Source organism: Alternaria postmessia (assembly GCF_024291825.1).
Source record: "Alternaria postmessia strain BMP 2775 chromosome Unknown scaffold_53, whole genome shotgun sequence".
NCBI classification, from domain to species: Eukaryota; Fungi; Ascomycota; class Dothideomycetes; order Pleosporales; family Pleosporaceae; genus Alternaria; species Alternaria postmessia.
In genome coordinates this window covers 146,592-171,952 of record NW_026260126.1, presented here as the reverse complement: position 1 = coordinate 171,952, position 25,361 = coordinate 146,592, and the positions used below count along the sequence as shown (strand labels likewise).

The 25,361-nt window shown below is 50.7% G+C and overlaps 7 protein-coding genes across 7 annotated transcripts; 4 read left to right on the top strand and 3 right to left on the bottom strand.

Moving 5' to 3' along the window:
- Positions 1–1,440: 1,440 nt before the first annotated feature.
- On the top strand, positions 1,441–2,415 carry J4E82_007639 (uncharacterized protein; the record flags this gene model as incomplete). The annotated part of the gene is made up of 3 exons (XM_051733883.1): positions 1,441–1,995; positions 2,049–2,162; positions 2,215–2,415. The coding sequence occupies 3 exons, from the start codon at positions 1,441–1,443 to the stop codon at positions 2,413–2,415; spliced, it is 870 nt and encodes a 289-aa protein (XP_051586408.1).
- Positions 2,416–4,005: 1,590 nt separating this feature from the next.
- Positions 4,006–4,434, top strand: J4E82_007638 (uncharacterized protein; the record flags this gene model as incomplete). Its single annotated transcript, XM_051733882.1, has 1 exon — positions 4,006–4,434. One exon carries the CDS (start codon positions 4,006–4,008, stop codon positions 4,432–4,434), a length of 429 nt encoding a protein of 142 aa, XP_051586407.1.
- Positions 4,435–7,600: 3,166 nt separating this feature from the next.
- J4E82_007637 (uncharacterized protein) lies at positions 7,601–9,997 on the bottom strand (the record flags this gene model as incomplete). Its single annotated transcript, XM_051733881.1, has 5 exons — positions 7,601–8,355; positions 8,405–8,988; positions 9,041–9,400; positions 9,450–9,562; positions 9,611–9,997. 5 exons carry the CDS (start codon positions 9,995–9,997, stop codon positions 7,601–7,603), a joined length of 2,199 nt encoding a protein of 732 aa, XP_051586406.1.
- A 2,131-nt stretch (positions 9,998–12,128) lies between these two features.
- J4E82_007636 (uncharacterized protein) lies at positions 12,129–13,646 on the top strand (the record flags this gene model as incomplete). The annotated part of the gene is made up of 3 exons (XM_051733880.1): positions 12,129–12,162; positions 12,244–12,396; positions 12,448–13,646. The coding sequence occupies 3 exons, from the start codon at positions 12,129–12,131 to the stop codon at positions 13,644–13,646; spliced, it is 1,386 nt and encodes a 461-aa protein (XP_051586405.1).
- Positions 13,647–19,048: 5,402 nt separating this feature from the next.
- On the bottom strand, positions 19,049–20,709 carry J4E82_007635 (uncharacterized protein; the record flags this gene model as incomplete). Its single annotated transcript, XM_051733879.1, has 2 exons — positions 19,049–19,193; positions 19,259–20,709. 2 exons carry the CDS (start codon positions 20,707–20,709, stop codon positions 19,049–19,051), a joined length of 1,596 nt encoding a protein of 531 aa, XP_051586404.1.
- Positions 20,710–21,343: 634 nt separating this feature from the next.
- On the top strand, positions 21,344–21,670 carry J4E82_007634 (uncharacterized protein; the record flags this gene model as incomplete). The annotated part of the gene is made up of 2 exons (XM_051733878.1): positions 21,344–21,354; positions 21,403–21,670. The coding sequence occupies 2 exons, from the start codon at positions 21,344–21,346 to the stop codon at positions 21,668–21,670; spliced, it is 279 nt and encodes a 92-aa protein (XP_051586403.1).
- A 2,172-nt stretch (positions 21,671–23,842) lies between these two features.
- Positions 23,843–25,331, bottom strand: PAC1 (protein with putative role during mitosis; the record flags this gene model as incomplete). Its single annotated transcript, XM_051733877.1, has 3 exons — positions 23,843–25,024; positions 25,075–25,240; positions 25,294–25,331. 3 exons carry the CDS (start codon positions 25,329–25,331, stop codon positions 23,843–23,845), a joined length of 1,386 nt encoding a protein of 461 aa, XP_051586402.1.
- Between the last annotated feature and the right edge of the window lie 30 nt (positions 25,332–25,361).

Below are 25,361 nucleotides of genomic sequence, written 5' to 3'. Positions count from 1 at the left end.
GAGGTTTGCGCAGGTAAACAAGCAACCGCTAAAATACAATGGAAATGGCGAACAGAGGAAAGAAAAGAGATCTAGGGTTGCTGTATCATGATGGAAGAGAGGTGTCGTTGCGAAAAGGTGGGATGCAAACGCGGCGGGTCCCGGAGACGACTCGTATGCTCGATAAGCTCATGCGCACGCGGAAGAAAGACGTCACTCAGCCTCGTCGCTATGGGTCTCGTGCGCGCACACCGCCTGCAGCGGTACAACGTGACAACACACACGGCCTGCAGGACTGTCTTGAACGAGCGATTATGCATTGTCGCTGTCTCCACGTGAATCGACGGTTGATGCGGAACTTACTGTATAGAGTAACTTGAAGCTCCATGTGGCTTGCATGAAGGGGCACCAAGGGGCACAGCGGGCGCAGCTACATTAAGCGATCATTGGTCAGACCGCTATCTGCTAGTATGCGGCTGGGTGGAAAAGGGCACGAAAGGGCAGAGACAATCGATGGTTTCCTCCAAACTTGCCTAATGAGGGTGTATCGAGTAGCACACGCCAAGGGCGCGAGGGGCACCGAGGGGCACCGGATCCTGACTGTAATCGATGGTTTTTCATTACTTACCCAACACGGTGGTTTCGGAAGCTGGGGTACAGGGTACGAGGGTATGCACTGTGGGATGCGATGCAATGCGGTGACAGACGGACCCTGGGAAGTTACCAAGGCGGTGTATTCGGGAGTGAGTATGCGGGGGACGAAGAGGACGGAATAACAGTCGTACAGCAATCCACACAGCTCCTACTCTACCTATTTCCCTGCATTCCGTTGCCGCATGCCTGTCAAATGTCAGCACGAAATAAGTAAGAAAGGAACGGAGCCCGACATTTCGACTTACAGGTTCGAGCGGGTAGGAGCAAAGTTGTGTATCATACACACACCGCTGATGATTGAGAAAGTAGATTTGGATTCTTCGTTCTATCCACGATTCACACTCGGAAGGGACTTTGAGATCTATTCCAGATATCTGTTCGTGTTCAGACTTGCGCGACGACAGTTATAAACAATACTTTTCTTGATTCGGCAGCTACACGCGCAGCTAGATACTCCACCATGCTCACGACTTCGGCCTTCTTGGCAGCGGTTAGTGCTGCTTGTTTGGTCAAACTGGGCAACATCTGGACCCTGAGCGAAGTCCGGTCCCGCAATTGAGCCATCAACACCAATATCCGTCCACGCATGCGCCTTGTTGAAGCCGTGACGATGAAATCTCAACCCACCAGTTCCACAAATGGAACTATACTATCAGATGTGGGGAACATACGCGTCGATGTGCACCCCATGGGTCCTGGTATACATAGAAGCTGCTGTCGCCTTGTGGTTCCTTAGTACTCGGCATTCAAATCCTCTCCTGCAGCGATTCTGAATCTTTGAAAAAGACCAACTCTACGAACAGTAAAATGAGTCCATCAGCCATCAGCAGCGTCGCCAGCGCACTTACTTCCTCTACAACGTCAGCGACGGCACAGACACCAGCACTCTTCTCCCTCGCAGGAAAGACAGTCGCTATCACAGGAGGTGGACGTGGACTTGGAATAACTCTTGCTTTCGCTGTGGTTGAAGCTGGTGGACATGCGGCTTGTCTAGATATCCTCCCAGAACCAAGCAACACAGAATGGCAGGCATTGACGAAACTTGCCAACCAACTCGGTACCTCAGCGACATACCGTAGATGCGACGTCACTAGCGAAGCGGAGGTTACCCAAGTCCTGGAGGAGATATCAAAAGAGGGAGACGAGCGAGGTGCACCACTCAATGGTATGGTCGCATGCGCGGGTATCCAACAAAGGGTACCAGCGCTGGATTATGAAGCCTCGGACTTTGAGCGTATGCTTCGCGTGAATGTGGTAGGCGCGTTCATATCGGTCAAGAGGGCAGCGAGGATATTGAAAGACAAGGGTACTGGTGGCTCAATTGTGCTCATCGCTAGTATGTCGGGTCAGGTTGCGAACAGGGTAAGGACTTCTCCATCAGTTGGATGTGTTAGTGGATCTAACCATAATCTCAGGGTCTTACCTGCACAGCCTACAACGCCAGCAAATCAGCTGTGCATCAAATGTGTCGCTCGCTAGCGCAAGAATGGGGTCAATACGGCATTCGGGTGAACACGCTTTCGCCAGGTGTAAGGTTTTTCGCATCCCATTATATGGGAATTTTACTAATTGGATACGCAGTACATTCGGACTGCGATGACCGACGAACTCCTCGCAGCGGATCCAGATGTAGAGAAGACATGGATGGCCGGCGCTTTACTTGGAAAACTTGGCGTACCAGATGACTTCAAAGCCCCAGCGGTGTTCTTATTAGCGGAAGGCAGTCGGTTCATGACCGGTGCCGACCTGAGAGTGGATGGCGGCCACTGCGCGTCGGCGTAAAGCTCTCAATACAATGCTATCACAATTATATCCATCAACTCCAGTAGGTCAGACACAGACCCTCTTCTCTATCATATGCAGCCACAAGCGATGCCTGGGTGGATTATTACAACCACGGTACACTATACCAGCGTATGGCAAACCCACAATACGGAAATCCGACTCTTTAAAATATCGTCTTTTTCAATTTTATCTTCCTCATCTTACATCTTACAAAAAATTAAGTGCGTCTTCACAAGCATAATACAACTACAATCCAGCCATGTCCACCAACAACATGAACGAGCCGAACCATCCCCCGCCATCTTACAGCACTCTCGATTCAACTTCCAACACCATTTCCAATCCATCGACATACACCACTCCAAGTCCGCCTCCTTATACCGCTTCCGATCTGCCTCCCTACACTACTTCTGCACCACGTGTTCAGAACAGACCGAACCCACTTTCCACACACATCGAATATCTTCCCGTTACTCCTAGCCTCGTCCACGCTTCCCTTCATTCGGTATACCGTACATGTGGAAGCAACGATATCGAGTCTGGATTAAACACAGAGGTCACTCCGCCGGATCGCTCATTGGAAGCTTACCCAACGCACCAAACATCGACGGCCCAGAACTCATTGGGCAGGGACACGGCTTCGAAATCGACGTCGAAAGAGCAAAGGCGAATTCGTTCATCGGGTGTTTTGCTCTATTGGTTGGTCTTCCTTATGAGCATCGGCTTATTCCTCCTCCTCTTCCTCTTCATTAATAAAAGATGGCTTGCTCTGGCTGGAAAACGAATCGAGCACAAAGGATCGGTAGTTTCAGGTGATAGGGCAGGGTAGATTGGGGGTGCTTTGTGGTGTACCATTCTGTAGGATTGTACTTACAAGTTCTTTGAACCAATAACTGGTAGTGGATCCTTACTTCTCACCAAGGTATCTTCGACTTGTAGATTCAGGCATCTAACTACTGCAAGTATGTCATAGCCGTCTCAAATTATTGGTGCGCCCCGACATGTGTGTTTTCCTGAACACTTCTCGGTCCAATCGTATTGCGGTCGCTTGAGTAGGGTTATTACGCCCGTTATCTGTATCCATATAAGCTCCATTCTTCTTGGAACATAATTAACAACACGTTTTCATCTTGGTGAAATGGTAAGAGGACCATGAGATTGGCTTTGGACCGAAGGAAGGTGTAGATTGTCGAGTCCCGTTGAAACTTATCTATCCACCACAATTGAGATTGGTGTAAGAGAATGACGTCACTCTTGCATTCGCACTGAAGGAATCCGCTAGACAGTCCTACCTTTACAGTTTCACGCAACAATATTATGTATTTTTACTCAGCTTGGAAGAAAGCCTTCCTGTCGATCGTGTTGGTTTGGTCTATAGTCCTACAGGGGACACGTAGCTGAAGTCAGGCTGAAAGCACACAAGGCTGAGAATGTCCAAGGCTGAGCCGATCCCCGCACTATCGTCGCCAATGAGTGGCCATCTGCGGTAGAGCGCATAGTTGTGCTGCGCCTTCAGGCAGAAACAACTATCTTGTCAGTTTCCTGGTTGTCGCTTCATCCCACCTTCTGACTTTGCGTACGCCCCTCATGGCCGAAGTGGCCGGCACCATCTTTGGTGTCATTTCTCTCTCCATACAGCTGTTTGATAAACTGAACACGTACACCAACAGTGTCAAAGATGCGAGAACGAAGGCTGAACAAATCACGGGCGAACTGGACACACTGGTGAACCTCCTTGAGAATCTGGAGACTATCATCAGAAGACTGGACCCTACTTCATCCACCACATTGACTAGGAACAGCATCCAAGAATGCGCACGGGCTATTGAGGTGATCAGATCGAGACTTGGAGACGTCCCGCCAGTCAAAGGCTCCGTCAGGTTCTGGACACGTTCTAGGAACGTCATCAAACGACTGACATATCCCTTCAAAGAGAGCGATATCAGATACTGGAAAGATGTTCTGGCAAGCATCCAACAGAGCCTGCAGACCGCTCTGCTCGCGTCGCAAACGTAATGAACCTCCCCGCATACGTCGTAACAATATCTGAGCTAACCCTTCCTAGCGATCAGCAGCAACGATATTTCACGACTTTACAAGCACAGCTTGATCGGCTCTCCCTCAATACCAGTACTGGAATTCAGATGATCCTTGACCAGCAGCGACACGCCAATATTCTGGCTGAGCAGACCATAGACCAGCATGCAGGCGTAGAGATCTCTGGGTACCGAAGACACCAGGGATCATTCCAATCCCTCCTCCAGGACTATGATCGTTCTTCTACTCAGAACACCTCATTCGGCTCTCGCTCTCAAGTTGGATCCAAACCCGGGAGACATCATGATCCTCCTAACTCGCTATTGACAGTGTCTGCAGTTGATCTAGAAGAAGATGTCACGAATTTTCGAAATCTCGAGCGAAGAATACGAACGGACCGTCTGCGATTGAAAAAGAAGCTAAATCCTCTTAATTTATGTTCATGCCGTGAACGTCGTCAGGAGAAACAGTTCGTACGAACACCGTTTGTTGTGTCGCTGAATGAAGTGCATTTTCATGATTCCAGCTGCCCGTTCTGGATACCTGGGACTCACGACGTGAACTTCAGCTTCGGAATGATACTGTGCTATCTTATCCTTGGGCTGAAGCTTCGAATTTTCATGACGTTGTCGATTGCAAGCAGCACGTTTTCGGTTAATCCAAGTTTGTCGGCACGTCGAATCGTCTCTAGGAATTCCCCAGCGTTCGAGCTAATCGATCGGATGTTCAATCCCAGTCATGACCCTCCCCCCATGGATAGCTCGGCAGAGCTGACAAAACTGTTCCAAACACGTGAGGCCTCACCACACGACCGCTTGATAGATGGGTCAACGCTTCTACACGTAAGTTCTGATCTAGTTTATTTCAGTATTTGCAAATGTACTGAGGATTAAGAGCATTTTTGCGCCGAATTGACTGTACGATTTCGTTTGGATATGCTCCTGTACGACATTGATGAATATCGATCGATCGCCCATCACTTACTACGCTACATGTCTTATGCGGATGCATCGGATACCAATGATGGTGGCAAGTAAGTTACGCACATGGAATCAATCGATAACGTCTAATTCAGTGTCGTTAGAACATGCTTAGACTTTGTTTTGCGGGTAGGCAGCTTCGACCATCTATGGGTGTCATTTGTCACCGATCTCTTGCAGCATGACCTGAAAATATCACCAGAAAGCTATCCTATTGATTACCTAATTCCTTGGAACCAACTTCCATTAAATGAGTTTCCGGACTCCTTCATTGGTTGCAGTGATGCAACTGTAGCAGCATTGTTGAGATCAGAAGCGGAGTTTAGTAAACTTATACAAAGACGCCACCCTGAAGAGGTGTTGAAGCAGGACGAAGGGTCTGAACTCTACAAACTGGCAACTCAGATGGGTTGGGTACGCGGCTGCCAGATTCTTTTTGACACAGGCCTCAAGTATGCAGCACAAGTACCTGAGGGTTGGGAGAGCGAGTCGTCTGACTCGTGGCATCGGTGCCTTCTCTTCAGAGCCTTCTATTCTCGAAATCAAGAGATGGTAAAGTTCTGGCTTGGAAAGCGCGAACATGCTACGAAAGATTGTCTCACAGATATCGGAAACCTACAAAGTGCCTTGGTATGGGCTTTGAAAACGTCAGAAGCAAACATAGCAGAGATCCTTCTTACGAATCTGGTCGAGCAGAGATCCTGGATCCAAGAAACCCTGGAGTTGTATGGTATCGAGTGTGAATGTGCGATTAGGTCAAAAGGTCTACTAGACACCCATACCACTTGTGCACTACGTGCACTTGATGAACATGGCTTTGAGCTACTACCTTCTTTTCGGCCGACCTTTGGAAACATTTACAACGTCAAGATGATCTACAACGACATGTTCTTAGGGAATAAAGACCCACTACTAACTCTGAACTTTCTGTACGATGCCGGGTTTAGAGACATCGCAAAAGTGGATATCGAATGCCGCCGAAACGACTCCCCCACACCGTTGCACATCGCGATGATGTACTATCCTAATCGCCCTAGCCGGACTAATTCGGTGTCCAAGTTCTTCGAAATGATAGACTGGTTTCTCTCCAAAGGAGCAGACCTGGCCGATTGCTGGCCGAGATCGAGGGTTACTACATTGCATTGTATCAGCGCAAAAGCAGCTACCCACTTGATCCCAACGACAGGCCAAGCGATGTCAGAACCCATTTTAAACAGAGTCGCAGATCTGTTTCAACATGCACTCACAGACGACTGTGAATGCAGCTGTAGTACGCATGGATGTAATAGCATCACATCTTTCTGTAAGCATGCAGATGTTTGGCTCGGTGGTGTTGTAAACGTCTTGACCTCCATGAAACCAGGACGCGTCACGATATCCCAACGTTCGGAGAGTCGGCGGGAGCGCCACCGCAGACAAACTGCTCACCAAGAATTTACAAAGATTGTACAGTGTGTAGCAAGAGCGGCCGAGGGTGTGGCAAACAGATGGATCGTCACCGAGTTCATCCGGCTCTGTATCTTTTCCTGGTTGGAAATACGCCATACTTGCTGCAATCTTAAGAAAATTCTGAGAGCTGACGCAATCGACTTCTCGCATCAACCTCTACCGCGATATCCTCCAGACGATTTACTACGAATCCAGGAAGAAGACGCTCATCTCACGACCGTCTTAGAAGAAACTGTTCCTCTTCTCGATGCTCGGTATGACACGCACGAAGGCGGTCTCCAATCTTTCGTGGACAAGATCCTGCTACCGGAGATGGAGACCGTGCTTGACCGACTGAAGCAAGAAGATGAAGCGTTATATGCCAATAGAAGGCGGAGAATGGGGGTTGTAATGGTCAACGAATGAGACAGTGCTGCATGAGATCGAGGTCGCAATCGGCGTAGATGTAGGGAGCAGGGGGTTGCGTTTGTCAACACCAAGACCCCAAAGGTTTGCCCTGTTGGTCATATTAGAATCGTGATGTAGATAACCACGTATACCTTTTGAGAACCTCTTCAGTAACGAGGCTTTGTTTCAGTAACAGAAGTTTCTTTAGAGACAATGTGACGATTGGAGGACGTAACAGATTATAATGTGATGTAAGTCTCGTCAGACTATCTACCAGCTACAACAAAAGGGGGTATATCAATTACAGGAAGAAGATAGTTTTGTTTTGCTTAGTGGAACAGATCTTGAGCAGCAGCAGCAGTCGCCTGGGCTTGCGCCTTGGCTGCCTCATTAGCAGCAGCCATGGCAGCTGAGAGGTCATTGTCGACTTTCTGCTGAGAAGAGCTACCAGGACGGTTATCGCCAGTTCCTTCACGTTCTCCGACCGCAGCTGCAGCAAGGTGTTGCAGTCCGGCCATGTTGGGTTCTAGTGCAGGACTGGCTTGCTCCGGACCAGTGTAAGGGGGAGTAGAAGACTTCTTCTTCTGGAGCAATTCCCCAATCGCTGTTTCCCAGCCTAGACCATCGGAGCTGCGATGTATGATCTGACCGTTCGACAGCGCGTCGTTCATCTCCTTGATGCTTGCGTTCGCCTCAGCTTGCATCTCGGCTCGGTCGGCCAATTCGGTAAGAGACGTAGCCACTAGAGCGGCGAAAATGTGGTGCAAAGGAGTTATCGCGCCGCTTGTCAAGTTACTGAGCAGTTCCTTGGTGGCCTCAAAAACCTCCGCAGAAGGTATGTTTTGCAATGACAGTCGCGCGATGAACACTCTGAGATACTGATGCGCCAAGTGAGGAGGGGAGTTGCGCGTCAAAGTAGTCAGATCGATAGACTGTTTGACTTCGTCTAGTGCCCCGTTGAGATATTCTGATTCCACGGTCCCAGGTTTGAGTGCTGAAAAGGCAAAAGGAGCCGATGATTCGACATTTGGAACACTTCCCGCGCGATTCACGTAGGCTATTCGACCGACAATTAAGGCAGTACCTGACAAGTGTTAGTCAAGTGCTTCTGAAACACAGAAGCTTGTACTTACGGGCAAGGTAGTAGCCGACTTCGCCCAGAGCTGTGTAGTCACCGCGCGAAAGAGTTCCGGAATACCTTCGAATCATCATGTCCTTTGATCGACTAGAGCCGTGGAAGCGATCTAGAATCAATGCAGTCCAATACACGCGACGTGCTGTCTGGTATACTTCAAGGTCTTGCTCTTTCATCGCAGCCAATGTCCTCGAGTCGTTGATCGCTGCGTCAGCAATACAGGCTGAGATGCGGCCCAGTAGTCCTGTTGTACTGCCTATGACGCCTGGGCTCGGTCTGTCAGACGCTGCAGCAAGCAGAATCATTGACTGGCAGTATACCAGATGATTGTAAAACTGTCTTGAGCTGTCTGTGTCGTGGAGGCAATAGTTGGCCGCATCGACAGAAGTAAAGCATTGTTGTAGCAGCTGGTTAAGGCTGATCTCGATAGGCGGCAGAGCCTTCGAGGCAATAGATCGGATGCAGCCTTCTAGTGACAAGAAAAATGCCTCCCGTAGCTTCGACGGACAGTTTGTAAGGCGGTTTAATTGTGATTCGTGGTGTGGTAAGACAGGTAGTGTGGGGTGAATGATGTTGTAGTATCTGAATCAAGGTTTAGTGCCAGGTAAAAAGTTAAAGGTGCAGGTATGCGTACGCTTTGAGAATCTCTTCGTGGGAGCCAGTAATCAAGCTGCCGCCTAGACTCATGTCTCCAAACGAAGTGCGACGATTGCCGTTCAGTGACGATTCTTGGTCCGGTAGCACAGGCAGACCATGTGCGTCTACAGATCCGCTATTCCCGCGGTCCTGAACAGTCCAGTTGGGTCGGCTGAAAGCGTCGTGGAATCCATCCGTCATCGAGTGAGTTCGCTGGCGCTTGAATTGCGGGGGGCTCTGGGTGTCGGGGAACGACTGGTCACCCAGGGTCCCAAAATCGAAGTTGTGTGACTGGGCAGGAGGATGATGTATCTGGCTTTCGAGCGAATTGAGTCGGTCGGCTAGCTCCTTGATGTAACTGAACAGTGTGAGCATGCGCACCAAGTTGAGAGAACAAGATGACATACCCTTTGCTAGGTCCGCGCTTCATGGGTTGACGGCTGAACTGACAGCGCGCGCCGGTTCTTTTACAACTAGAGCAAGCTTCCGGGCCGTTCTCACTGGTTGCGTCGCATCGAATCTACACACCGTAAGCGATGTTTGTATGGGAAGAAGAGGCATCGCATACCTTCTTCCTTCGGCATTCGTCGCAGGCACGCGACACCTTGGATCGTTTGCGATTCGGGTCGTTGGGATCGTACGGATCGTGGTGTCCCTCCATGCTCATGACATGTTGCGCCATTTGTTGCGGAGAATGCGTTGGGCGTGTCGGTCCTGCGAAGTGCTGATGCGCGCCCATGGCGGGTCCCATATGAGCCATCTGTTGGTACTGCGGTTGCTGCGGACCGGCTGGATGCATCATGTCTCCACCCTCACGCAGCTGCTGTAGATTCTCTTGTAGGCGCAGTTCGGGGTCCGTCAACTGGTGTTGCTGCGCCGGTGGTGTGCCATTCTGATTTGCGTATTGACCTGGTCCTCCGCCCATTTGCGTGTCGGGATCCGCGTAGCCAGCCATTTCTCAGCGCGTCGTTTCCAAGACAACAAGAAAGAAGTCGATTAGAAGTTATCCAGAGCGCCGGGTCAATGTTGTTGCGCGATCGCGCGAGAGGTTCGATGTTGTAAAGCGCGAGGAGCGTGTTGTGTAAGAGGCCGACGAAGAGGGTTGTGCGAGCTTTGCGATTTTTGCGCTAGCGTGGACCATGGCAAGAGAGAGCAGATCATGGTGGACTTGGGTGAATGCGACAACAACATTATGGTGGTTGTAGGTTTACTGAGACACCGAAATGTCTACTACTTGCAGCGTTGATCGGAAGCTACTGACTGGCCGGTGACGACGTGGTCGCTGTTCGGATTATCTCTTCCACCGTACGCGCTTCCGGGACGGCCAGTGGGAGCACCATGCACAGCCATCATCAGAAGTGCCCACATTCTGCAACTGACGGCTGCTGTCATTGCACTTGTTAGTGAACTGCTGGGTTAATTAGATTTCTGTAATCTTCTTGCAGTGTTGCTGCACCGCATCGATCACGTTCATCTACCTTGCGCTGGTTCCCACGTGCATATGCTCAGTGCCGACTTCAAACACCTGCACACTACGATTAACTCCTGTCCAGGAAGTTTCTAGTGAACATGTGCATATTGGTAAAAGACGGTATTTTGACAAAAACTGTTGAGGGGTGCAAACTTCTAGAATCACTGCATTCATGCGCTGGACGTCTGCACCACAGCTTTTTTACCAAAACGTCCATGATCAGGCTAATGTATCCTTTTCAGTGTATAATGCTGACACCGAAATAACCTCATGTCAGACCCGGTGATTACTCCCCTGAGGAGGCTTTCGCAGATCAGCGGCCCTAGAGTCCTACGACACGTGCTATGAATACTTTCGGCGACGGCTGGCTGCAGCATCGGGTCGAGGGCGAGATCACCAAGAGCAGTGCGATACACCGACAAAGTACCATACCCCACGGAGAAGACTATGGGGTTCCGTTTCAAAAACATTATGCCAACCCTATGCCCAGCGGTTCTAAGGTCTGGACACTGTGTTGGATCTAATATTTACTTTGCGGTCCTCCCACAGTTACATTGCTTGGTGTTCAACACACACCCTAGCGCTCTCTGCGACCGGGCCTTTTGAGGCGAAATATACAAGCGGACAATGTACCTGAAAGTAATGGATAGGCTTGCTTCCGGTTCTATATGTGCTGGACGCTATCGACGCAGACAATACAGATGATCTCCACTTGGCAACGGGCGACGGATGCTTTGAGTTACGGCCGTCGCGGCAAGAGAAACACGCTGACTCGACAAGCGAATCGCGGCCGCAATTGAAACATGCCGTGCGTGGAGTCCCGCATTATTAGAGGCGGGCTGGCGAGGCCAGCACAGCAAAGAGGAGAGGAGCAGCGTCCGTCGTAGGCCTCGCGTCGTCGCGGTGTGGACCGTCTAAAAAGCCTGCGGGTCATCATGCTCAGGACGGCAGCGGGCTTGCGGAGGGTAGGATTTATGCGGTGAGAGGGTGCTGCTGGCTTGCATGCAAGTGTGGGATTCGAGCGCTAACCCGATGGGAACAGCATTGCCCGCCGTCATGATGGCTGATCGCGCTTGCAGATTCGAGCGTCGAGGTCTGAGCGCACTTGCCGATGACGCTAAGCTCCACAGCCAATTACACGCACCGCAGCGCCGTGTGCCTTCCTCTTAACCTGTTCCTCCCGCTCGCTCTCTTCCCTCTCATCACTACCTCACCCGCACAACACCACGTAGTATACTGGTCTGGTCGTACCCAAGGAGCTCCGTCTAACGCTTTCGGCCAGCGCCTCTTGCGCTCGGTTCCCCTTTGATCCTCACCAAACTCTCCACTCCATCCTGTCGTCCTCGGTTTCCTCCACGGCGTTCACGGTCCCAATCCAGCATACCATTGACCAAGATACCCTCTGGCGTTTGAACTAGCATATTCTCAACCCTACTATTCTTCCCTGTATCTTTATCCATTCGCTCACACCTCGCGTGTGGCTTTATTTCCGTCCTGTTTCATCCTCTCTAGCCCGTTGGCTCCCTGGAACGCTCCCACTCAGCTGCTCGTAGCCAGCTGCGACGACCGCACTCGGCCGTTATCGCCCCGGTATGCCTGTTATCGATGGCGAGAAATGGGCTTGCTCGTCCTGCATCAAGGGCCATCGAGTGAGCGGTTGCAACCACACTGGTATGTCGCTCGCACAGTGCGACACTTGACCACGTTCCAGTGCTAATATTGTCCTGAAGATCGCGATCTGCACCACATCAACCCCAAAGGTCGTCCCGTCAAGCAATGCGAACACTGTCGCGGTGCGCGCAAGTCCAAGTCCCACCACGCCAAGTGCGATTGTGGCGACAAGAAGGACAAGGACTTGCACAAGGACAAAGGCGACGCGAAGAGTGAGCTCATAGCTGGCTTGGCCGTCCCTGACAATTCTGACGTTACTCTAGCTCACGACAACCGCTGCCAGTGCCATTCAGGCGCAAAGTGCTTATGTGGTACCAAGAACGAAGACGTTGATCTCAAGGTCGACACCACCCGGCAGACACTCCACGATGCTCGCGCGAAGCCCAAGTTGACTGCGACGCATTCGGAAAGCCACTTGACCGTCTTCGCAAACGGCCACCACAAGCCTTGTCATCGCAACAACAACTCGGCCCACGTCTCCGGTCTGCCGTACAAGATCCCTCGTCCGCATACGTTACATGGCCATGCCGCCTTCTCTGCTCTCTCGCAAGACAAGACTGCTCGCAGCAAGCCAGAGCCGACCACTACACGCTCCATGGACACGCTTTCGTTATCGAACAACGACTTCCACACCATGTTTGGATCTACTCAGCGATGTTCCAACAAGCCTCCGACTCCCAACGTTGGTGGTAGCCTTGACACTTTCGCTTTCAACGACATGTTCAGTAGTCAACCCGGAGTCTTTGGACAGGAGGGCGAGTCTCCCAACAGCAACGTAAGCGACACGTTTTCAACCCAGCAGTGGCCTTGGATCGCCGATACCGTGACACCAGTGAACAGCACATTCGGTCTGGGTAGCTTGTCCACTTCGCCGTCGCAAGATTGTCTGCCAAACATGGATAACGACTGGCTAACAGCATCCGCTGGGTTTGACCACGTCTGGTCTGCTACTGATCTCCCACTGGACCCGAGCAAATTCAACGATGAGTTGGCTCAGCCGATTTCACACAGCGGCGAATCAAAACAGAGCGGCCCTGGTCTTACTGTAGCTTCGTCTGCGCACTCAGAAATCGGAGAGCCTGCCCTCTTTGGTGATCTGGACTTCAACAAGGCTCCTCAGTCGGCTGCCAGCGAGTCGCTTTTCTGGGAAGATACTCCTGCGTATCGGTTTAGCACTGCCGTCCCGAGTGAACCTATGAACGGGTTGCCAATGACCACTGCAGCGCCCATGTCCAGTATGATCGGCTTCGATCCTATCTATGCCAAGAGCATTACTGCTGCGCCAGCAACTATGACGAGTACCGCCTCATCTGACTTTGCCGACACAGCCGCAATCTCGATGCCTAGCAATTTCCAAGATGTTGTTCCCATGGACCCATGGCCTTTAGATCAGACCAATGGTGCTTTCAACGCGATGAACAATTTTGATCTATCTTCTTATGCCAACAACGGTTGGTTTTAGACGCCTGCGAAGGAACAGCAAGCTCTTGCAGCTGCTGTTGCTTTTGATGACGCCATGACTGATGACGCTGCTGGTGCGCGATGATACCAACGCCTAGGCGATCTCTATTCCTACCTTCTTTTAGTCTTCACGACTACCCTTTTTGACCTTCGGTCGCCTGTGTATATTCCATGACCTGGCCCGAACCATTCGCTTTATGCGCGTTTGAGGCCGTTTTTACATAGCTCGCGTCATCACTGTTTGTTGCATTTGATGGTCGAGCAAGTAAGCATCCGTATATACAATGGGATGGATTTGGGTGGTGATTTCAATGATTGGGCGATTTGCCCGCGGGGATTTCGCAAAAGTATAGACGGGGCTTCGGCGTTGTGACGTCTGCCCTACAATGAAATAAGAACAAAGTAAAAACAAACTTGTGTCTTCATCGTCACCATCTGCTCCTCGTCGTCGATTGAGGCGTCCTCTGGGACGCCTCGAGCGTTGCCGGGTGACGTCCTTCAACCGCAGGACGTGCCGCACGGCCATAAGGTTCGCTGTAGTCCCTCCACCAATCCGCATCTCCGCCAATCCAACGAGTTTTCAGGGTTCCCGCCCTCGCCCACGCCCTGCATGCGAAGCGTGGAGCGCCAACCAGCAGAGATTTTCGCTGACTTTCCAAGTTTCCATTGATCGGTCGGCAAGGATGGGGGGCTATCTCTAGCAAGACCGTGATTAACCTTTTGGACGCGCATGCTCTGGAGAGATCCCACGTCGGACCCGGCTACGAGGTCCTGCATCAAAGGTGGACGAGGATGATGTGTGTGGATGATCAGCCACAGATGTAACACAACTACGTCGTCTCACGGGTACAAGATGTGTACGCTAGACGGCGCAACAGCGCTCCTGGCGGCTGCCATTGTTGAATGTGATCATTCGCGATGCTATGCACAAAGGACATGTGCCGCGGCCTGGAGTCAGGCTATCAAGGCTAAACACTGGCCATCGCAACCTCACCAGAGGTAGCTACTTGCGGACAGGACTGTTCGCTGAGCGCGGCAAGCAGCCTGAAGCTGGGCAAGCCGCCAGGAATGCTGAGAGAGCGGCATGACCACGAGCATGTCACCCCACGACTGATGCGTTTGCGATCCGACGCCCGCTGCACAGCACAAACAAAGAGCGATGTTGTTGTGCATGCCCAGTGCACAGCCTCCTTTACGCTTTACGAACCGCCATGGTGGAAGCGTCGAAGTGCAGCTTCGATTCGGCGAACCAGAAGCCTGCGCTGAGTGTGCTCACATGTTTTCGTAATCTCCGGAAGCATACTTCCTCTCAACATCTCACGATAAAGCTAGGCATTTCCGGGTATCATCCCAACGAAACATGAACAAACAGAAGACGATGGTGTTTATAGAGATGGACAGCTTGTCAACTTATAAACATCCCCTTCATTTGACCCGACCATCAACCTGCAACCGTACCCTCTTTCGCTTCTCAATGAAGCGTTCCAATGGCGAAAATCACGCATGCAATACATGGATTCGTAGCCGCGGGCGCGCCCGCCTAGCGACTTCCTACTTGAGAGTAAAGCATAGCAATATGTGAAGATTGTATGGAATGTCTAGACGCTGTGCATTGCATCGCTTGGATGATGGATACTTTTCCCGTGGTTTGGCGTTTGCATGCTTGCGGGGGTGAACGCGTATTCGCGCTAGTGAAAGATAACTAGTCCATTCGTTAAGGCATATCCAAAAACGAACTGGTTATCAGAAGCCATCTAAAAAAACTTAAGTCGCCAAAGTTGTCGTCTGTCGAACTTGACAAAGTGTCAGGGACTCTGCCAGACGCAAAGATCGACGATCCCTGAACCTGCTAACTCGGCATCGGCCGTCGGCTTTGTCCTCAGTGGCTGGTCGCATCTCGGACCTTTCGGAGGGTCGGAGGGACCCTGAAAAAGGCCCTGAACTGGCAGCGGTTCGAAATGATGTCAAGTCTCGTGTTGTGTTGTCTGAACCGAGGCGAAAGTCAACGAGGTCCCACCGACTTTCCCCCATGTGGTAACACAACGACTTGGATTCCACGATCGCCAACCTTTTGTATGATTCAGTTGCGTGTTCGTTGCGAATGGGGTGCGCATGTGATGTGGAGTTTGTGGGTTTTGCATCAATTTTTGTAGCCCTATCTGAATCCTCAATCCTACTGGTAGATGCAAATGCCCGGGCAGCTGCCGTGGTTGCATTTTGCGTGGTTGTAGGTTAGGTAATGCTAGTGCGACCTACGTCATCGCGGTTCTGCAATCACCGGAGATGTGAAGTTTGGTGTCAGGAAACTTCATTTCCGACTTTAGACCAGGAGATCATCAATGGTAAGCACCGTGAACACTAGTTCGACGTTGCGGATGCATGGTCGGGTGTACTAATCACCTGCGCAGCGGAAAATCTCCGTTCGTGCAGCTTTCAAGTAGATCGTTACTGTTGATGGTGGGCTTGTTCGTAACACGGCAGGATGGACGGCGCGTTTACCGCGTGTAGCATGGATTCTTGATAAACGAGGATACGAATGGCGGTGTCGATGTTGTGTGGGTAAGCTGCATATTGCAAAGGGGTATACGCCTTGCTTAGTGCTGGATACCGATGGATCTAAATAGCTTCACTAGCGGTGTAGTATACTTGTTTGCGTGCATAGGATATGTGCAGCTGATTCTGATAATGGGTATTTGAAGTTGACTGAGGCACCTTTGAACGTTGCGCGACAGGTCTATATCCGGATGTAAGATGTGATGGGGTTCGTGTAAAAGGAGCGTAGTACACTTCACTGCTATGATGCTCCCTGATGGTGGAAAGACGAAGAGTAAGATGCTTGTCCAGTCATGCTTGGTTCCACTGTAGCCTTCGTGGGTCGACCATCTCAAGAGCTAATCCTTGTGCTACAGCTCACAGGAATGGCCCACGTGTTCACCAGTATAGGTTCTACCCATCTGTGAAAAATAAGATATATAATACTTGACAGAAACTAGTTAAGAGGGTATACGCCAACTGCTCATCAACGCTGAACTGCAAGAAAGCTTCAGAATATCATACACTGCCACATTCAATTCGATAACTCAGACCTCACTCTGTCCGTTATCTCATACCTTCCCCACCAAAGTCATCCACCTCTTCATATCCACTTGCCCAATTAATCGGCTGATACCCACTAAATAAACTGTCTCCTAGCTGATACCCTGGTTTACTAAAGTAGGTCGACATTCGTCCCATGACAACTGGCGGTGTATCGTAGTCTTCGTCAACATAGTAAGCTGCATCTTGAGGTATAGCAGTGAAGTTCGCTTGTGAGGGCCAGTAGGAGGTATTCGAGGTTTCCGGGCGAAGTGGCGAGGGTAGAGGTGATGTTTGTGTTGCGATCGTAACGTAGGTAGGTCTGGTTTGTTGTGGTGGCAATGGTAACGGTGAGGTGTGGCAGCCGCATGTGCACGGTGGAGTGTCTGACGTGACGTTTCTTTGCGCCTGGAAATTCTGATGTCTTGTTGTAGCATTTGGTGCTGTATCAGTCCGCGATGGTGGCAACGGTGGTTTACTCGTTACTGATGCTGGGGATGCTGTTTTTGTTGGTACCTTGTCGCGCTCTGGTTCGACGACTGGCACGCCATATATCCCATGCTCTGACGTTGATGGAGATGCCACTTGCTTCAACTCGCCTACACTCGACCCAAGAGCTGTCCACTGTGATATATATGAAGGTCGTGTCAGTTGGCTTGTCTGGCCCTCAACGATCGTCTCTCCTAGCAGTGATATTTCCGAGTTCGTTCGTGAGTTCGTATAACTTAGGCTGGGTGGTCGACTGGCTCGTTGCGAGCTTATCGAACTCGATCGCTTACTCCTGTTCGTGTCGCTTGTTCCGCCGTCAGACCGTACACTTGTCTCCGACAAGGGCCGCAAGAATGACACTGTTCTCGATCTTCTCAGTGCTTGTCTATCAAGCTTCTCTTCGTCCTCCACCGGTGCCGGCTTTTTCACTTCTGGCTCCTTGTACTCCAACTTCCCGTTTTTATCAGACGCGAAATATTCCTCCCCTCGTCCAAAAACGACTTGGAGTGACGCAAAATCTCGTGTCGTGCCGTCCGTGGGATAGAGCCAGTCTCTGAGTGCAAGAGGAAGATCGTAGCCATCTTGTAATTGTCAGTTCCCATTTTGTTCTCATGCTACATTGGGTATGCGCACCTTGCTTAAACTCTCCACCCTTAGTTTTCCAACAAACGTAGTACCGTTCAAAAGCACCAAATGCGCACACTATGAGGTCGTCTAGGCTATCGGGGTCGTTTGGATCTTCTGGTATCTCGCCCAGGCGTTTGTAGAGTCGTGTAGATGCATCCATTGTAGATTCTTAGTACCTACGTATGACTGAGAAGGTGTATTCGGGATACGTTCGCTAGGCAAGCATCCACCGATTGTATCAGCTGACAAATAAGAAAAGAACGGCTATATGCCGCGAGAAAGTATTAACTCGATGGGCTCAAGATTTCAACAAGAACACACTCGGTCGTACGCAGTACTCATTACGCTCAGGTAGTTACCCCAGCTTTCAACGGCCAACTACATTACTACCATCATCACAGCATTACCATATCTTCTTTCAAACAATACATGATACATGCCACTATGTTCTCGCGTGATTACTATCGGTTGCGACATATTGCCAAAACGTGTCGGAAACTTGAAGCACTTGCGAGGAGCAAGTCGGTCGATGGTGGGTCGAGTTTCACATCTGCTGGTCAGGGATGCAGCGGGCGGATTAGCCGGCAGATCTTTCGCATACAGGAACGTGCAGCGTACAAATTAGTAAATGACAGATTCAAAGATTTTGTGCATGGGTGCTAATATTGTGGGAAAGAGAAGGTTGTTCTGTAATGTTGGAGGAAGCGGGCCAACGAAAGACAGGAATGACGCTTAGCCCCCCTTTGCATCAACGTGAACATCTCAACTCACCTATCGGATTTCTGTTTGTCTTTGAATGTATTGCATTTAGAAAGAATCTTTTAGGTCTATTTGTTATTTTAAGACCGGAATATTGGCCTCACATCAATTCATCTCTTCGCCTGCCCATCTTGACTCTCCAAACTAACAAGATCATCAATCTCCCTGAACAATGCTGACGTAGTCTTCCTCTCACTGTTAGTCGCCGACCTCTCTCTTCCATTCCCTCTAGCAACAGTAGCAGGCTGTCTGGACGTTCCATTCACCCTACCCTGACTACCACCGATCCTGTTGCTCATGCCCTGGTTGCCCTTTCCACTCGTCATAGTACGAGCAAGGGACTGCCGTCCAGATGTTATGGATGAAGACCTGGGCGACGAGCGAGAATTATCGACTCTCGATGAGGATGATGATAGCCCGGAGATAGAGCGTTCCCTCTGCTGGCGATTTTGGCTAGACGTTTGTGTTGCTTGTCGGGAAGTCGATCTTTGTGAGGTCGCACTTGGACTGGGACTTGACCTGGAAGGATTTGGTCGACGTGGTAGAGATATGATCGGCTTTGAGCTTGCCGTAGTTTGAGCTCCCGATATGGCCGGATCTTGTCGTAAAGAAGGTGCTCGCTGGCGTGGAGGTGTTATAGGCCGTTGAATAGAAGGATCTGACGGTTGCGACCGTGCTGCCAGTGCTTTCGCTTGATTTGCTTTCGAGATTGCCAGCGCTAAAGGTGCCGGTGTTGGAGAGGCTTGAGGCTGTACGCTAGCCCCAGGCGTGCTCAGTGACTCGCCTTCGTTGGAGTACACGGAAGAAGTAGTACTATTAGCACGAGATCCACGTTCGTTTGATCGCCTTCGAACATTGGAATCAGGCTTTTGAGCTGCTGCCAAAGCCTCGAACTTCTGAGCCTGGGCTATGGCTCGTGAGCCGCTGCTTCTGTTCAGCTTGGGTGTAATTCGCTTCTCGCTCACAGATGGGGATTGCTGCTCAGCGGGTGGGGAGTCTGCCTTCTCTGGTGTACTTTTCTTGTCATCGATAAGACTTGAGGCTGGTTGAGTCCGTGCAACATCCTCCTGCTTCAAAATAACTTCACTCTCTTCACCGCTCGTTGACTGCGCTTCGGTAGGCAAAGGTTCTGTTGTGACAGAAGGCAGAGAACCTCCAATGCCTGGTGAGCTCTTGATCTGGCCCATGCCAGATATTTCAGCAGGTCCTACGTTTGGTTTTGATGTCGAGTCCAATGTTCTCGGATCTTCCTCTACAGTAGGAGAATATGCTGGTGGCGGCGTAACAGGTCTGAACACCAATGACTCTACCATAGGAGGTGGATCCTCAAAGATAGACTGCGGTATTTTCATCGGTCTATACGACTCCTGCTTATCACTGCCTTGACTTCCTTCCTCGTCGACCACCCCCGGCTTCGATACCAGTGCCTCTGCGGCCAGCGGCTGATCGACTGGTGCATCCTCTTTCGCATCGACGGCCCTTTTCGTCGTCTGATCCTGTTGTCGAATGTCCGCCTCTTTTTGAAACCTCTTCTCTTTTCTACTCAATTCAATCTCCAACACCCTAGTACCAGGAGCGACTCTTGACTTTAGGCCGTCGTCACCGAGGTCAAAGTATAGACCCCAAAGACCTGGCGCTTCTTCGACCGCGCACCATCCTTCCCAGCCATCGAATGTGAGTCGTCGATCTTGTCGCGTGCAATCGAACGGACCAGTGAGATTTGGTTGAGCATCTGCGCGAACACCGTACTTGACTTCCCCGGTCTCTTTGTCGACGTACACCCAGTTCATGATCGGTGCAACGTCTGTGATTGTTGTGACAAGGCCTTCGTGATTAGTATCAGGATAAGGTAGGTAATATCCAGCGTAGGGATGGCCTAGTGGGCTCCCATCCTCAGTGCCTGTGTCAATCCAAAGCTTTCCATTTCTCAAGACGACCTGGCGGCCGTCTATCTCTCGGCTGCGATGTGATGACTTGACGCATGTTGCGATGAGGTTGCAGCGACGGGCACGGTGCTCCTCTCTCTTCTCTTTAGATTGCGATTGTCGGATAGCTTCTTGTGAGCCAAGTAAACCTGGGGCTACGATGGCAGCGATGAGGATTGAGAGCACCATCCTGAGTGTGGTGCATTACGGTAGTGCATTCGTGGATAGACCAGCACGGATATCCACCCGAGTTACCATCGCTTGTGGACTGCAACCGATTCGTTCTATGCGCGTTGCCATAGCTTAGTAGAACTGACTTGGCGTCGTGATTCCGATGGCCTGATGCTCGTCCGACAGAGCAGCCATGTTCAAGCTGAGACGTTCGCCTTGAGCCTCACCACCCCCTGTGTGTTTCATCCTCCCAACCGCCCCGCCAACAAGCATAGCATATCCCCACAATGTCCAAGCGACTATGGTTGATCATCTTGTCTGGACCCTGGATTCTTCTTCCGCAGTGAGGCTGGTACGAGACTCGGACGATGGCAGTGACTGTGAGACGCAGAAGTGCCACAACAGTCGTTTCGAGGATCTAACGCGACAGCGACTAGTGGCGAAGAATAACGATCTATGCTATCGTTGTACTTGGTGGTGACTCTACATATAAGGCAGAGATATGGTACTCGATAAAGGCCAGTACAGTCGACCTGCATCTCATCCCTACCATCCACCAACAACACTCAGCAACGGCCCGGAGCCTGCCCAGTCTGAAGCATCTGCCTAATACCTAATATTAGTTCCTCGTCGTTTTCAACCTTTTATCAAAATGTCTACCCTGTAAGCCGGTCCTACATGGAAGAGTATTCATGTGCTAACCTCGATCAGCGACTCCACCATTCGTCCCACAGCCTACGGCTCCGACACTGAGAGTGACGGACAAGCTTCTGGTGGCCGTAAAGTCTCTTCGAAGGTTGGGCCCGTACCATCCTCAGCCACACTCAACCGACCGGCCGGAAACATCATCAAGGGCCCAGTGGATGACAATGGCAAGCCAAAGGACGCTGCATTGCTACTCGGTATCAAGTTGGATTTGGAGGCAGAGATTCACCTGACGGCAAGGATTCGTGGAGATATTACGATTGGATTGTATTGAGCTATTTGTATGGTGGATATGAACTATGTTCGGCGTTTGGCATGATGAGCTTCAAGTGGCTGATGCATGGTCTCCGTAGCAGAAACAAGGCATTGGCTTCGCAGAGGGCGACCCAGGACATCGGAGAAGGCACACATTATTGAATGAATAACATCTCTTTGTAAGAAGCATTGCCACAATGGGCACACGCATGTTGAGCATCGAGGCATCACCAGCGCGAAGGTCACAGAAGTGAGGCTATAGTCTGAGCACGTCGTTAGCGTTTGGTACACTAAGAGTAATGACTATGTGCAAGTAGAAGGTGCTGATCAGACTCATGCCCTGTCACAGGCAGTTATCACCATTGCCGTAGCTCGGTAGACCGTCGTGATAAATTGAATGTTCATCTTATAAGGGGAAGTGAAGGTTATGGTAGCAGACTTACCAAGTATTTCATCACGCTTACAGTAGTAGTAGACGATCCTATGCAACTCATCAGTTGCTGTTGTATCCTGGCTTCATGAAACAAGGCGATGTATGTGTGGATCAGACATGACAGTTCTCGTCGTCGCCGAAGCTTGGACATATGCTTGTCGTTGATAAAGTCGTATCATCATTTCGGAGAAGGAGAAAGGCGCTGAGCGTACCGGTTGGAGGGTGACAAACACTAATAGGTCTAGGTAGCAAGTTAGTAAGGACTTCTACCAAGAAAGAGCAAGCAAATGGTATGCATTGGCGATGGATCAGTTGACATGAATGGATATTTTTGATTTTAAGTCTTCACCGGGCGAACCCGTCGGACTCGTCATCAAGTGTTCATCATTTCGCAGGGTTTGGGTAGTGAGAATGAATGTGCTTACCAAGTGACATCTCACAGGCTGTTGGCGAGTAACAGACTGATTGAGTTGTTAGCCGAAGCTCAGCAACGCTTGTGTGAACGTAGAATGTGGCGGAGAAGATCAGTCGGCGAGGTTTCTGAGGCCTGCCATAATAAGCGTATCCGTCAAGAATTGTCGGTGCCCAGTGCGGAATCATCATATGGTATTCGAGAAGGGTTCGAAAAGAAGGAATCGTACCAGTTGATAAATCTGTAAAACGCGTAATGTTAGCGAGAGCTACAAGCAGCGTTGAGGAGAACAGTAAAGGTGAAGTAGAGATCAGAAACAGCCATTTTTTATCGGCACTGCCCGAAGGCTTGGTCGGTAATTTCCAGCGTGCCGTAGCACAACAGGTCATCATTGGAGGGTTGGGGAATAAGGCGAGGACGTGCTTACCATTCAAGTCGCCGATGACAGAACTGCATGCTACAGTAGCTAGAGTGCGCTGCGCATGTGCGCTTAGCGTTGTCAAGAAATTCTGAAGCTAGTTAGCTCGATGCTCTTTTCGCAAAAGTCGAAGACAAATGTGATGGAAGCAGTCCGATCAGACTGACGTGCAAAAGTTGGAGTTTCATTCCCCGAAAGGTCAAAGACTCTAATTTGTTTTTGGCTTTGTGAATCATCATGAAGGTGCAGGATGAGGTGAGGGTGGTGCGCTTGTACTTACCAAAGTCAACTCATGCTGGAAGCAGAGCCATTAGTGCTTGTGGTTAGCAGTAGATGTTTTGCGCACTGAAGCGAATCTCGCTGTATCGTTGATGCGCCATTGTTGTGCTGCTGTGTAAAGCAGTAATGATGTAGGAAGAGAAGTTGAAGGTCGATGAGAGAAAAGTTAAGCTATCGGAGGTTGGGGCTAATTTTTCCGCTCCGCTAGCGCGTTGGTGACTAAGCTCACGTCACGCGAAGTGGGACCCGCAGTGCTCCATCGAGACACGAGCCTCAGCTTCGAACATGTTTGCAGCACGCTGATGCGCTTGACTACTACCAAGCAATGCGACACGGAACTTCAAGTCATATCATGCCAATCGGTAAAAGTGTATCGAGTCGTATCGATCGCGTGTCTGTTATTGGTCTATCACTGGTCTTCCCACCCATATTGACGCCAACCTGATATGCATGCCCCTCTCCTACTTGCGCCTTTATCATGACGCGTGAGAAACTATCATGGCGCGTAACTTGGGTATTTACATGAAGTCGTAAAAACTAGGACTCATGGAGCCTCGTGTATGGAAGCCGTTTCGCCTGTACATCCAACCTTCCCTATGCAGAACACGTACTGAACGATACGGACAAAAGCGTTGGATGCTGTCGCTCCTCACGATGCAAAGATGCGAACGTTCAAATCAACGCAACCTGTCGCAATTACACATCGTATGCCTGCTTTGGCTGCCTCCTCCTCTTTCTTCTTATTAGTGCCGTTGGCTGCGCCATTGGGCGCGTCTCCATTGACAGGCACGTCCTTGATGACATTTGGCGCCCATCGCATACAGCTGACGAAATGTCCGTGTGCGTCAGTCACAGTCTTGACACATCGGCCTTCTTGTGTGAGATCCCAGCATCGGATGGTCTTGTCGTCGCTAGCTGATAGTAGGTACTTTCCGCCCGGATGGAAGACGAGTGACCGTATCCAATTGTCGTGGCCAGTAAGAGTCTTTATCAATGTTCCCCGTCCATCCCATATCTTTATAGTCTTGTCTCTTGATCCAGTTGCAATGTACTCGGCAGAACTGCTTAGTGGTGGCGGTTTCTTGAGTCCGGCGAGAGCTGCAAGGTTGGCATAGGATACTGGGGGCGCTATTGTAACACATTCAATGACATGCTCGTGCCCAAGGAAAGTGCACTTGGCCTCCCCTGAGCTAGCGTCCCATAACCTGGCAGTCTGGTCATTTCCTGCTGACAGGAGCCATCGTCCGTCAAAGCTAGGGGCAACGTCTCGTACCCAGTCGGCATGTCCGCGTATCGTCTTCACACAGTATCCTGTTGTGACATCCCATATCCGTAGAGTCTTGTCTCGCGACGCAGAGACTAGTAAGTTGCCGGACGATGGAGAGCCCGCAGCTCCACTGGGTACGAATCGAATCGCAGAGACGGAGTGGTCGTGTCCGGGAAGTGTCCTGATGTTCTTGTACTCGTCTGAGGGGTCCCACAGCTTGATAGTCAAGTCGCTCGAACACGACGCTAGTAGTGTACCGCCTCTGGGGCCACCAAAGTCGACGTCCAGCACGCCTTTCGTGTGACCCTTGACCGTTCGTTCGAGCTCACCCAATTCCCAATCCCAAATCTTGATGGTAGTGTCTTCAGAGCCTGAAGCGAGCGACGAGAAAACGGGGTGGAACGCGACGCATGTGATAGGCGAGCGATGTGATTGGAGAGTATGCCGTGCTGGAGCTCGCGGCAGCCAGCTAGTGGGGTCTTGATTCCTTCTGATGAGCGAGGTTGGCGTGGTGGAATCGAGCTCGCTCTGGAGGCTCTGGTTGCGCTGCTCGAGTTCCAAGACCTGCACGGTGTAAGCAGAGTGTTTCAGTGTGGGTATTTGCGCACAGCTACCTTCTTCTGCAACCGTACTACACTCGTCCATTTCTTCTCCAGCAGCCCCTCATACTTTTTCCGCGTAGCATCGTCGAAGCTGTCGGCTATGTTGGCTTCCTCCCGGAAAGCCTCGGCAGTCTTTGGCGCGTTTATGACACCCAGATATGCTATTATGGCCTTGTGCCTGGCTCGTTGTCAGTGGTGACTCCCGCGATAGTCGCTATCTGCCATGCTCACAGCTCTTCCGCTTGCCGGTCTGTTAATATCGCGCTCATGGCGGAACAGCTAGCTCATACGCGATTGGT